The following is a 14,562-nucleotide window of genomic DNA, read 5'->3' as shown; positions in this document are numbered from 1 at the left end:
TCCATAGAGGGGGTGAAGGCTGCATTCACAATCGTGGCGTTTTGTCGCCGCAAATCGCGGTACAAAACGCCGCGATTTTGTACGCCGAGGTGTGAATGCAGCCTGAGGACCAGCTGGTAGATTATATTATTGGACTTGTAGAATTTTTTTTTATTTTACATGTAATTTTAACAGAAATGAACTCTAACTATTGTTTTTCACTCATGTGGTCTCAGGGTGGCGTGGATGATGAGGTCTCACTCACGGCGTATGTTACAGTGGCCTTGTTGGAATCTGGACTAGATATCATTGTAAGTTTGATGTCCTTCACATTACATATCACAATGGCGTATGGAAGCTCACACAGCGTGTACTGTGTCCATGGAATAGATAATAGAGTGTTTTTTTTGTGGTGGTGGTATTTAAAAAAAATCTCCAACTTTCCCCTCAGTCTTGCACAGTTGTACAGTCTCCTCTCCTGTATGAAATGACTTACTCTGATTTCACTGCACACTGTGAGCTTCTCACAATATGCATTAGAAGCTGCAGGCCACATACTGCCCACCGAATTTCCTGGCAGGGGAGGCTCATCATCACATGTGGACAATTTCTAGGGCGGTGTCAGTGCGAATCCAGCTTGCCTAGGAACACTCACTCATCAGGGAATTTTGATATTTGCATAACTCTTCCCAAAACCCAGCCCACAGCTTGCATCAAGTCTGAGGGATTTTGAAAGGAGTACTGAGGCAAGGTGCTGTGATGGGCCCGGCCCTACCATGGGACCCAATGGACCCATGGTCCCAGGCGGCACTTTAAGAGGGGCGGCAGCCGGCAGTGACAAGAGGATGTAGAGTGAAGGGATACAGCAGCGGAGTCGCCATAGCGGGGGGGGGGGGGGGGTGGGGATGCGGTGCGGCCGCTGTCAATGTGTCTCTGTATGGGCTGTGGGGATCACCTCAGAATCGGATACCCGACAGTATGTGACAGGCAGACCACTCCCCTCCCCTTCACACGGGTGAGATTGGCCTCCTTGTTTCTGTTCCTCTGTGAGTTGGTCCCGCCCCCTGCTCCCGTGTCTCCTCCCCTCACCTCTCTATTCAAGTTAGACGCTGCTTGTGTCTTCAACTGCCTCTCTTACAACCGCCTCCCCCACCACCTGTCCTCAGTCATGGCGGGGCCCGCTGGGGGATAACACGCTCTCTTGCTGGAAGTGTGACTTGGTAAGTGTGAGTGGAGCGGGGGCGGGCGGAAGCAAGAATATTAGAACATGCTGCAGTGCTGGACACAGGGATGGTTGGTCTACACACTGAGGGAAACTGAAACTTCTCCTGACTCCCCCTGTACTGGGAACATCGTATATTTGGGGTTGTGACAGGAGCCAGCATGGGGGAGTGGTGAGTCCTGGACATTCTGTGTCTTGTAGTAGTGTACAGGCAGTAGGTGGGCCCCTGTGTTCATTCAGAGACCTAAAACCAAATGCCCCCCCCCCAACAGGGCTAATAATAAAAAATAAAAAAAAATGGTAAAAAAAACACTTTAACCTGTGTTCTGCTCTACTGACACCATCTACTGGCCCACTGATACCGTCCACTGCTCCACTGACACCGTCCACTGGCCCACTGACACCGTCCACTGGCCAACTGACACCATCCACTGGCCCACTGACAGTGGAAGTGGTAGTCGGAGGGCCCCAGGTCAACTTTTGCACCAGGGCCCACACGTACCTTAGTAGCCACCCGGCTGTACCCTACCTGTCAGGATGAGGTCGGATCAGTCAGTAGGAACAGGGCCAATTCCGGTGGCACTGGTTTCTAGAATCACCCGGCGTCCAGCAACCAGCGACATCATAGGCCGTGGCCATCCCAGAATTTAGAGCACTCAGCCTCCACACCTAGTCCATTAGCTCCGCCTCCACCCACTAATACTTTTTGCTATAATAAATATCCCCAGGCCTGTTGGATGTGAACTGGGAATCTTTTAGATCTTTTTACCAGTCCGTGGAGTAAATTAGTCTACTGGTTAGATTTGTTGATAATTCCCTGATGAGCCCCAGCTTACAGCAAATTGGTAGGACTTGCCTATCCCTACTCATCATTAAAACCGCTAGACATGGTGAACTGGTGGACATTTGACCTTTTTCTAAATAATCTTTTTGCTTTATGTGTGTCTGGGACAGATAAATCTCTAGATAAGCTGCTTATTATTTTTACCTTGTATGGTGCAGGATCCCATGGTGACGAAAGCTATGCAGTGCTTAAAGAATGAGCCTACAGAAAAAAACACTCCATACAAAACAGCCCTTAAGGCCTACGCCTACACGATGGCCAACTACTCGGAAGAACATTCCAACATCATGCAGCTCCTGGATGGAATAGCGAAAAAAGGAGGTAGAGTAGTACACCACATCTTCACCCACCACTGTCACACCAAATTATTACATCATAAATCATATACTAAGACCAAGGGAAACAATAAAAATATGTACCGGTATATGTGATTTCTAGTGACTATCATATCTTACAGTCCAAAGGATCCAAAATGGAAAAACTGGAAGAATTACATAAAAAAGCACATTCTATAAAAATTTGTGGACACAGTCCATAAAACCCCCAAACTCCCATCATTTGAGTGCATATGTAGCTTTTACATTTTTGTGTTAGTGCAGGGAACAGTCAGGCTGCTATTTTCTTAAAGTGGAACTTCACTCCATCACCCCCCCCCCCCCACACCTTAAAGTAGAATTTTAGACAAAAAAAATTGTTTTCATTTTAGATGGATTCATATCGGCCCGATTGTCAAATGGTTGCCTATTGCCGACAACGGCACCATCCAAATCGGTGCGACGCCGACTTTACGGTGCTAGTTCTGACACGGAAAGTTATAACCCCTGTCAGATTTTTTTTTTTCACCATGTGTCCCTTCACTTTTTGTCCCATAGCCAAACAGGAAGTGAGAGGAAATCCCTGCAAATTAAGGGAATTCCTTGGAGACACCCAGGTCACCAGAACTAGTGTCCCCTTTGGAAGAGTTCCCCTCTATTACTTTTCTGGGGACAACCCAAAATTTGGGTGTTTCTTTTCATTTCAATTATAATGGTAAAATGGGCTCAGACAGCAATTTAAACCAACAGGGGGTCTAATCTATCTCTACTCTATCCAAAACCCCCAAAAAAGTTTTGCCTCTAGTAATATATTAACTTTTTTGGTGGGTAATAAAAAAAAAACATACTCAAATGCCCAGGAGTCTGGTGGTATTAAATATTTGGCACAGTTCCTGCCATATAGGCTTTTCTCCTGGGCTTAGGCTATAAGATGAAGTATGTGTAAGCTGTGTTTAGTTCTCCTGGGTTTAGAGCCTATAAGTGTGTATGTGTGTATGCTCTCTTGAGCTCTCCTGGGTTTAGCCAGTTGTGTGCTGTAGAAGCCTCCACTCCAGGGAGGCCTTCAAAGATGCTGATTTTCGAAAGAGCCGTTCCCCAATTAATAGATGTGGTGACCAACTAGCCGAGGGAAAAGTCCATACAGTAATGTTTATTAGCTCTTCTGCCCTAAATCTATGATGAAGGTCAAAGGTCTAAAGGTCTAAGATACCACTAGAACCTTGATCTCCAAGGAGCCAAAGTACAAGGTAACTAATCAGCGTAGTTTGTGAGAGCAAACTTAAACCCCATAAAGATGGGCCGAATTCCAGGCGACATAGGCCGGTTAAAAAAAACGTGCAACATTCGACCCATATGTATGCCACCTGGTCAGACAGAAGCTGGCCACATGGAACCACATGTCAGAATAGTTTTAAAAAATATAAAGAGGCTGTTGTAATGATGTAAGTGGAAGTCTTGTGGCTCTCTGCTCTGTCCCCTCTCGCTCACTGAAGTGCTGGGCTGTGGAGGGGGTGGGAGCAGCCGGCTCAGGCTCTCAGCATGCTGAGAGGCTGAGTCAGGTGCCAGTCCAGACATGTGGGCTGATCCCAACTTTATTGTCGTGATCTTGCCTGAGCTTCAGCCCGCTGTCTGCTGAAAACGGGTAACAGGAGCGCAGAACGCACTACATTCCTGTAATCCACAGGATAAGTACAGCCAAATGGGCTTTGGCTGTACTTCAAGTTTAATGCAATCTCAATGGGAGCACTGCCAAGCAGTTTTCTATATTGCTTTTTTTTAAAGCTACACTGCACATTTTCTGATGCACTGCAGTGCTGCTGCTCCCTTCTATACTGCCTCGTACAAAAACATTATTGCGGTTGTGTGAGATGGTTATAGCGTGCTTTAGGGGTTTAAAAAAGTATGAAATGTGCCCTTTTGGCTGCCCTTAGCTAATCACATCCATGGGGAATCTCATAACAAAATTAATAATAATATATGTCCTCTTTAACCCCCTTTTCTTTGCAGATGGTATGATGTATTGGAGTCAGGAGGATAAGGTTAAAAAAGAATCATACTGGTGCAAACCCAAATCTGTAGATGTGGAGATAACGGCATACGCCCTTCTTACCTTTGCTTCCCATCCGAATCCCTCCATCGGGGACATGGTGCCCATCACTCGCTGGATGTGCAAACAGCAAAACGGAAATGGAGGTTTCAGTTCTACACAGGTAAAAAAAAAAAAAAAATCTCTATATGTGTGCCCTAGGGATATGTAAGAGAAGATCCCATTAAAATAAGAGACAACTTCCTCTTAGACAGACAGTTGTCACTGGAACAGATGCCCCATTGAAAGCTTTCTCCTCTATTCCTGTTGTAGCAGAGTCTTTAACCTCCTCCAGTCTAATGAGAACCTTTGAAGCCACAGACCGCTGACATCCTTCAACATGTAGTGGGTTGTGAGGCATAGTGGGTGCAAGGGTGGTAAAAGTCATTGGGCGCCTATTCTGAATTGGCTGCAAAGGCTATGAATGTGGTTTTCAGTAACACATGGCGTTCATTGCCCTGAGGAGATTATCCATACCAAATCACCTTTCAGATAGCTAACTCAGTCACAACTCACAAGAAAGAAGATCTGGCAATGTTTATTCGTCATATAATCCGTGGAATGTAAAGTTACAACAGGTAAAAGAACGATTCTTCCATGCAGGTATAGAAGATGCAACAGGTCACATTGAATGTACAGCATAAAATGGCTGATACAGAGAAGAGGGGGATGAAAAAACTCAGCAGCATGCAAACTACGGAGTGGCACAAGAGACAAACTTAAGATGGACATTAAAGAGACAGTACATTATAATAAAACAATATCATGTAACATGACAGCGCCAGACACTTCTTGGATGCAAAAGAGGCTTTATTTCTTTAACAGTCCTTTTTATATTTTGCAGGGGAAAGAGGGTTAGGGCCAGGACACCCTTAAGTAGTAGCAATTTCAAATGTTAGACTCCGAGACTTCAACAGGACAGCCGTACAGGGAAAGGCCCCAACAAGGTGCCACTTCTGCAGGTGTAGATTTTCTGTCTCCTATGGCAACAGTACTTAACAGTTCCTAATTCAAACGTAACAGTTTCCCACAACTTCTGCTTCTAGTTCTTCAGCCCCTTGAGCTCGTGGTCTCCCACTGGACTATCTGATTCACTAACTCTGAATCCCTAAGCTCCTCAAGGCTTTTGCAGTGGTATCTTTCTCAAGCGTCACCCACGTCTCCCTGCTGGGTCCCTGGCTTGGCACTCGAGATACCTCTCAAGGCTCTGCAAGCGTCACCACTGCTGGTTGGGTCCCTGACTTGATCTCCGCCTGAAGTTTCCAGATTCTCCACCCTGCCCGTTCAGTGAGAATGTTGCTTCAGTTACTCACTGTGGTACCTGGTAAAGGTGTTTGGTCCCTTTAGTTGCGACAGCTTCCCTTCTACTTCTGACCATGACAGGTTCTCTGGCCGGCAGAACAGTCACTTCAGGTTTGTTTCGCCAGCCGCAATCCCAACCCTGTGCTGCTCTGTTACTTCTGGATAGACCCTGAAACAGCCTGGCAGCCTCACACCCCTGGGATAGGCCCAATCTCCAGCCTAGCAGCCCGGGCAGACAACACATGTCTACCTAGACAGCCATGCAGGTGGCGCAGAACATGGATCACCTGACTCCACCCGAATATATAGGCTCTCCCAGCAAGGGATTAAAGAAAACCCCTGTCCATTGGCTGAGATACCCCATATACCCATAACCTGACCTTGAGTTGTCTTTCTAATACCTCTAAGCACCTGGCCACCTAGTGGTAGAAGAGAAAAGTACAACAAAGCCAAATTTAGGGAGAAATCAATGGATTCCTAACAATCAACTACAGTTGCTACTCCTGACAAGGAATTTGGTGAGGAGCTCCCTGACTAAACCCCAGGGTACTACATCCTCCCCCTGCCCAAGAAACTTTATCTCAGAGTTTGCAAACAATTTGAACTCCCAAGCCTGAGAGCAGATGTCGTGGAAAAAACTGGGATGGGTAGGGAAAACAGGAAAGGATTAACAGTATAACAAGATAACAAATCTATCAAACATGAAATAATTAGTCACGTATGACATTTAGACATCACAATGGTTATTTACACTTTAAAGGCAGTAAGGCAATAGTATTGCTCCCTGACTATCTATCTAATATATTATTATTTAGGTACTTATATTGCGCCTTCAATTTACGCAGCGCTTTACATATACAATGTAAATTCACATCAGTCCCTACCCTCAAGGAGCTTACAATCTAAGGTCCCTACCTCACATTCATATACTAAGGCCAATTTTGGCAGAAGCCAATTAACCTACCAGCATGTCTTTGGAGTGTGGGAGGAAACCGGAGTACCCAGGGTATATGCAGTTGTAACAATATACAAATGGTTAGTGTTGTTATCCGGCTAGATCCCTGTCTCTCCTTGACCAAGGAAGACGCACCAACTCAGCAACACCTGAAAGAGAGAAAACAAAACAATGCAAAAGCACCCTATCCTATAAGAGCATTGAGCAATATATACACAGCAATTTGAACTGATCCTCAGCCGAGGGCAGCGTGAAAACATCCTATATATGACTACATTATTTACATCTTCGAAAGCAGGCCCCATTCGCTGTAAGAATGCCACCCCTTTCATAATCAGTATTGAACTATACACTTCAGAAATACTTTGGTCAGTAACAGTACTGATGTATGAGTTCTTCATTTAGAAGAAATAGCCAATAATTTCCCTATCACAGATTATTCTAGCTAACTACATGCTCAATGTCCATAACCAGTTACTGTCCATTAACTTTACTTCAAATGGACTACTTTTCCAAGTTAAATTTTTTTTAAATGGAAACTCCAAGGCACAGGGCATGACTTAATTTCAAGCAATAAACAGTCAGGCCAAATTGCAAGGAACACACTTTGGGACACAGGCCCCCTTGCCAGAACATCTTCAGTCTGCCCATATGGTAGCCAAAGACAAAACTTTCTTCATTCTTTTGCAACCAACAACCTGCTAAAATTCACAGGTCGCTCTTCAGGATGAAACACCCCCGATAACTTTAATCTTTAGCCAACGGGCTTGTGTTCGCTTCCTGTAACTGCCGGTAGCATTCAGTCCAGCACAGTCCTGGCGTTACAGCTTTCTCCAATACTGCATCCTGGTGCCATCACTTCCCCAGGAAAGTGGCGCAAACACACCCAGCCATCCACATGATGTAAAAAAAATGTCATTCATCAGACCAGGCCACTAACTTCCATTGCTCCGTGGTCTAGTTCTGATGTTCATGTAGCACATTGTAGGCACACAGTGGACACAGGTCAGCATGGACCCCCTGACCGGTCTGCAGCTTAGCAGCTCCATACACAACAAACTGTAATGACCATTTATTCTGCCTTAAACACATAGGCCCAGATTCTCGAAGGCGTTACGACGGCGCAACACCATTAGCGCCGTCGTAACTCCTCATCTAGCCCCGGGTATCTATGCGACTGATTCTTAGAATCAGTTGCGCATAGGTACCCATTAGATCTGACAAGCGTAAGGCTGTTACGCTGTCAGATCTTAAAAGTAATTTTTTTCCCGCCGCTAGGTGTCGCATCGTCGCTTTTCCCCGTCGTCTATGCAAATGAGGTAAGTACGGCGATTCCCGAACATACGCGAGGTCGACGCAGCGAATTAACGTCGTTTGCGTAGCGTACCCGACGGGTAAGGTTGCCCCTGCTATTAGCAGGGGCAACCAATGTTAACTATGGCCGTCGTTCCCGCGTCGAATTGAATCAAAATTACGTCGTTTGCGTAAGACGTCCATGAATGGCGCTGGACGCCATTTACGTATACATCTAGGCAAATGACGTCGGGGCGACGTCATTTAGCGCAATGCACGTCGGGTAATTTACCCGACGGAGCATGCGCAGTACGCTCGGCGCGGGAGCGCGCCTAATTTAAATGGTGCCCGCCCCATTTGAATTGGGCGGGCTTGCGCCGAGCAATCTAACGATACACCGCCGCAAGTTTACAGGTAAGTGTTCTGAGAATCAGGATTTAAACCTGTAGACCTGCGGCGGTGTAACGTAGAGCTCATACATTACGCTGCCCAGGAGCAGCGCGAATGTATGAGAATCTGGGCCATAAACTTCAGGGACAACATGTTTGCTTTTATATGCCATTGTAACAAGAAAATTACTTAACCAGTCAGTGGTCATAAGCTTATGGCTGATAGGAGTGATTTAGTGCAATTTTAAATACACCAATCTTCACTACAAAAGATATACGTTGTGCTGGAAGCTCCAGCTATGTGTTCTTTACTGTAAGAGCTGAGAAATTATGGAATAGCCTCCTGCAAAAAGTGGGTTTAGATTATGAAATAAAGTAGAACTCTAGTCTAAGCAAGCATCTAAATAGTTGAAATACACACTTTCACTACTTTACCTGCCTAGGGATTTGTTCATAAATTCCTTCTGCATTATTGACTTCCTACCGCTGGTTAATCATTCCAAAGATCTATAATTCACTGATAGCTCACTATAAGCTGTGTTTTTGCAGGATACTGTTATGGGTCTTTATAGTTTGTCGAGATTTGCTGCTCTAACCTCGGGAAAGTCGGGAGAAGTAGTGCTTGACGTGACATCAGAAAAAGGATTCCAGCACACGATTCGTATCAATAATGATAACAAACTCCTGCTGCAGATGTTAACCCTGCCAGAGGTGCCCGGAGAATACTTGGTGACGGCATCAGGAGTTGGTACCGCCTTCATGCAGGTGAGGATGGTTGGTGTGAGGTTATCTGTGTTCCAGGGAGAAAGTAGGGTTCTGGCTGTTTATAGGTAATGTTTGGGGTAGTAAAGGGAAAGTGCAGCCAAGCTGGGCCAAGTTGTATGCTGGCTGCTACAGGGTAGTTTAATGAAAGGTCTAAATAGGACCTGTACTGTGGAATCAGGGAGCAGTGGCCAAAAGGACTAGTAAACAGTATTGCTTGTGGTTTTGCGGCAGTTGATCTTTACCCATCACTGACTTACCTTGCCTTGTTCAGCACTGTTAGAGTCGGTTCACACAGGGGCGACCTGGGATCCGACTTCAAGTCGCCCCAAGTCGCGCGGTTGAGAAAATCATTGGAAGTGAATGGGAGCCGTCTTAATGCACACTACTGCAGTCGCTCCGACTTCAGAAAAGGTTCCTATACTACTTTAATCCGACTTGCACCCATTGATTTTAATGGAAGTCGCCACCAAGTCGGATCCCCGTTTATAGTGAGGCAACTTTACAGAAAGTCGCCCTACTGTGAACCGGCTCTAAGGCAAATCCCTCCCTCCCACCGAGCTGGTATTTGGTATGAATCATGAGGGGGAACTCCACGCCAAATTTTAAATAAAAAAATGGCATGGGTTCCCCCTCCAAGAGCATACCAGGCCCTTAGGTCTGGTATGGATTTCAAGGAGAACCCCCTACGCCGAAAAAAACGGCGTGGGGGTCCCCCCAAAATCCATACCAGACCCTTATCCGAGCGCGCAGCCCAGCCAGGAAAGGGGGTGGCGATGAACGAGCGCCCCCCCTGAACCGTATCAGGCTGCATTCCCTCAACATGTGGGGGTAGGTGCTTTGGGGCAGGGGGGCGCCCTGTGGCCCCCCCACCCCAAAGCACCTTGTCCCCATGTTGATGGGGACAAGGGCCTCTTCCCGACGACCCTGGCCATTGGTTGTAGGGGTCTACGGGCGGGGGGCTTATGGGAACCCGGGAGCCCCCTTTAATAAAGGGGCCCCCATCCTATGTGAATGAGTATGGGGTACATCGTACCCCTACCCATTCACCTGGTGGAAGAAAAATGTCAACACACTACACAGGTTTTTAAAGTAATTTATTAGGCAGCTATGGGGGTCTTCTTCTGACTCCGGGGGTCTTCTTGCGACTTCGGGGGTCTTCTTCCAACTTTGGAGGTCTCTTCCGACTCTCCGGCCTCTTCTTTTGCTATCCGGTGCCTTCTCCGCACTCTCCGGTTCTCCTCCCACTCTTCAGTGCTTTCTTCCTTGGGCCGGGCACCACCGCTATCTTCTTCCAGCTCTTTTACTAGCGGTGGCACGGTCTTCCTCCTCACCTTCTTCCCTCTTCTTCCGCCCCTTATGTCGTCACCACCCAAAGCATGATGAGACTGTGACGTCATAAGAGGCCTATATAAATCTTTGTGCGCACCGTGCACCCGGCATTACAGCGGGAGGAAGCGAGTCAACATCGAAGAAGAGAAGAGGGAAGAAGACGACGCAGAAGACTGGCCCACCACTAGTAAAAGAGCTGGAAGAAGATAGCGGTGCCTGGCAGAAGGCAGAAAGAACCGGAGAGCGGGAGAAGAGAGCAGAGAAGTCTGAAGAAGACCCCTGAAGTCTGAAGAAGACCCCGAAGTCGGAAGAAGGGAGAAGACCGGGCCACCAGTAAAAGAGCTGGAAGAAGATAGCGGAGGAGCCCGGCAGAAGGCAGAAAGAACCAGAGAGCAGAGAAGTCGGAAGATGACCTCCGAAGTCGGACAAAGACCCCCGAAGTCGGAAGAAGACCCCTGGAGCTGCCTAATAAATTACTTTAAAAATCTGTGTAGTGTGTTTGTTTTTTTTCTTGACACTTTTTCCCCCAGGTGAATGGGTAGGGGTATGATGTACCCCATACTCATTCACATAGGGTGGGGGGCCAGGATCTGTGGGCCCCCTTATTAAAGGGGGCTCCCGGATTCCGATAAGCCCCCCGTTTGCAGACCCTGACAACCAACGGCCAGGGCTGTCGGGAAGAGGCCCTTGTTGTCCCCATCAACATGGGGACAAGGTGCTTTGGGGTGGGGGGCCGCAGGGCGCCCCCTTGCCCCAAAATACCTACCCCCCATGTTGAGGACATGCAGCCTGGTACAATTCAGGGGGGGGGGTTCGCTTTCCTTTCCTGACGGGCCAGGCTGCATGCTCAGATAAGGGTCTGGATTTTTTTTTCGGCGTATGGGGATTCCCCTTGAAATCCATACCAGACCTAAGGGCCTGGTATGCTAATGGAGGGGGAACCCATGCCGTTTTTTTATTTAAAATTTGGCATGGAGTTCCCCTCCTGGAGGCGACTTCAAGTCGCGTTGTAAGTCGCCCCAAGTCGTGCTGTGATTCACACTCAAGTAGTCGTGTCTAAGTCGCCTTGCAAAGTCTCGCTAAAAGTCATGTTGCCTTTGTGTGAACCGGCTCTTAGGGTTTATTTACTAAAGCTGGAGAGAGTAAAATCAGGTTCACTTTTGCTTATAAACCAATCAGCTTGGACGTTTTATTGCCAAAGCTTTATTAAAGAAGCTGAGATTAGACACTGATTGGTTTCTGTACAGAAGCGTGATTTCGCACACTCTCCAACTTTAGTAAATAAACTTGTGTGTTTCTATGTGAAGGTGGCCAATGTGATAGAGCATTGTTTTGCTTCCTCATATCAGAGCTTCCTGCCTGATGACTGGTGATCTGAAGACTGGTGGGGTAATGATAGAAGTGGAGGAAGCGCCGATTGACAGAATTCATGAAAAAAAAGCAGGGAGATCCTTGCACTGTAACTATTAAGAATGCAGGCAGAAATCACTGGAAGTTATCAGCTAACAAGGTTTATGCCTGGATCAACAGGTATTTTTGGCACTTTTTGACCATATGTATCAAAACAGGTTTAATGGTATATTTAACAGCCCAAAAGGGTGAAAATAAGAGAAGTTCGTTATTAGGATTTATATATACTTTAACTAGAAGATACAGTCCTGATCAAAAGTTTAAGACCACTTGAAAAATGGCAAAAAATCATATTTTACATTGTTGGATCTTAACAAGGTTCCAAGTAGAGTTTCAGCATGCAACAAGAAGAAATGAGAGTGAGGCCTCGTACACACGGCCGAGGAACTCGACGTGCCAAACACATCGAGTTCCTCGGCCAGTTCAGCACTGAAGCCGCCGAGGAGCTCGGCGGGGCGAGAGCTCCCATAGGACCCGTACACACGACAAGTTTCCTCGGCAGAATTCAGCTTCCGACCGAGTTTCTGGCTGAATTCTGCCGAGAAACCCGGCCGTGTGTACACTTTCGGCCGAGGAAGCCGACGAGGAGCTCGGCGAGGAAATAGAGAACATGTTCTCTATTTCCTCGTTGTTCTATGGGAGCTCTCGCCCCGCCGAGCTCCTCGGCGGCTTCAGTGCTGAACTGGCCGAGGAACTCGATGTGTTTGGCACGTCGAGTTCCTCGGCCGTGTGTACGAGGCCATAGAACAACGAGGAAATAGAGAACATGTTCTCTATTTCCTCGCCGAGCTCCTCGTCGGCTTCCTCGGCCGAAAGTGTACACACGGCCGGGTTTCTCGGCAGAATTCAGCCAGAAACTTGGTCGGAAGCTGAATTCTGCCGAGGAAACTGGTCGTGTGTACGGGGCCTGAGACAAAACATTTTTTGAGCATTCAATTTAATGAAAACAACAAATAAACTGAAACAGACTGTTTTTCAGCTGATCAAAAGTTTAGGACCACATGCCTTTAAAAGGCCAAATCTGTGTAAAGACGTGGATTCATTGGCCCAGATTCAGGTACATTTGCGCGATATTTGCGGGGGAGCAGGGCAACGATTTTGCCCTGCGCCCCCGCAAATATTTTGCGCTGCCCTTGATTCACGGAGCAGTAGCTCTGTGAATTGCGAGGGCGCGCCGGCAAATTTGCCCGGCGTAAGCGTGCGCAAGTTAAATGATCCCGCCGGGGGCGGGAATCATTTTAATTAGGCGCGCTCCCGCGCCGAGCGTATAGCGCATGCTCCGTCGGGAAACTTTCCCGACGTGCATTGCGGCAAATGACGTCGCAAGGACGTCATTTGCTTCTAAGTGAACGTGAATGGCGTCCAGCGCCATTCACGTTTCACTTACGCAAACGCCGTGAAATTCAAATTTCACGGCGCGGAAAGGCCGGCTATACTTTAGCATTGGCTGCCCCTACTATTAGAAGGGGCAGCCTTGCGCTAAAAGTAGCCGTACGGAAACTCCGTACCTGGCTTGCGCGGGGCCCGCGCAAGCTTGTGAATCAGTGGTAGTATTCAATTTGCATACTACATGCTGATACACAATGGGAGCGCCCCCTAGCTGCCCCCGCAAGAATGCAGCCTAAAATCTGCGAGGCATAAGAGCCTTATGCCGCGCAAATTTTAGCCTGCAGTCGGTGTAACGAGGTTCCTGAATCAGGAGCACTCGTTACACCGGAGCAAGTAAGCACTTGCGCTGCGTAACTGCTTCTTGAATCTGGGCCATTGTCATTTTCTGTCAGGTAGTCACACGTTGTGATGGCAAAGGCAAAAAAACTCTCCCTTTTTGAACGTGGTCGGGTTGCTGAACTGCATAAGCAGGGTCTCTCATCAAGACACTGGACGATCCTCGACCCAAATTAAGGCCCTTACTGGTGCTGACTGCAGCCCCATAACCATCAGATGGCATCTGAGACTGAAGGGCTTCAAAAACAAAAAACGTTTTCAAAAACCTTGTCTCCTTGAACGCCACAGAACTGCTCGTTTGGACTTTGCAAGAGAGCACCAAACATGGGACATTCAAAGGTGGAAGAAAGTTTTATTCTCTGATGAGAAAAAATGTAACCTTGATGGTCCTGATGGTTTCCAACATTACTGGCATGACAAGCAGATCCCACCTGAGATGTTTTCTACGCGCCACAGTGGAGGGGGCGCCATAATGATCTGGGGTGCTTTTTCCTTCAGTGGAACAATGGAGCTTCAGGAAGTGCAGGGGCGTCAAATGGCCGCTGGCTATGTCCAGATGTTGCAGAGAGCATTCCTCATGACTTAGGGCCCTCGTCTGTGTGATACCGACTGGGTTTTTCAACAGGGCAACGCTACAGTACACAATGCCCGCAGGACAAGGGACTTCTTCCAGGAGAATAACATCACTCTTTTGGCCCATCCTGCGTGTTCCCCTAATCTAAATCCAATTGAGAACCTTTGGGGATGGATGGCAAGTAGGGCTGAACTGGGACAGAAATTTGGCCCTGGACTTCATCCAGACTGGCCCACTTTGACAGGTCTCTCCCATGGCGGCCGGACAACTCCCGCACCCCCCCCCCGGCCACCCAAACCCCCTCTTCCCCTTCACTAGCCACTAGCCGTTCTACTTTATTAGAGTAGAATGGCTGGTACTGGTACTCTTATAGGC

General features: G+C 47.5%; 1 protein-coding gene across 11 annotated transcripts in view; it reads left to right on the top strand.

Annotated features, from left to right (window-relative positions):
* Positions 1 to 14,562, top strand: part of LOC120946805 (alpha-2-macroglobulin-like protein 1) — a 224,004-nt gene that overhangs the window by 189,513 nt on the left and 19,929 nt on the right. For all 11 annotated transcript variants that reach the window (XM_040361516.1, XM_040361517.1, XM_040361514.1 and 8 more), the window contains exons 29-32: positions 216 to 290; positions 2,204 to 2,366; positions 4,367 to 4,569; positions 8,934 to 9,149. In XM_040361516.1, the coding sequence (XP_040217450.1) occupies positions 216 to 290; positions 2,204 to 2,366; positions 4,367 to 4,569; positions 8,934 to 9,149 (657 nt within the window). The remainder of the gene's footprint in view (positions 1 to 215; positions 291 to 2,203; positions 2,367 to 4,366; positions 4,570 to 8,933; positions 9,150 to 14,562) is intronic.

This window comes from Rana temporaria, chromosome 8 (assembly GCF_905171775.1).
Source record: "Rana temporaria chromosome 8, aRanTem1.1, whole genome shotgun sequence".
NCBI classification, from domain to species: Eukaryota; Metazoa; Chordata; class Amphibia; order Anura; family Ranidae; genus Rana; species Rana temporaria.
This window is presented reverse-complemented; position numbering and strand designations above follow the sequence as displayed.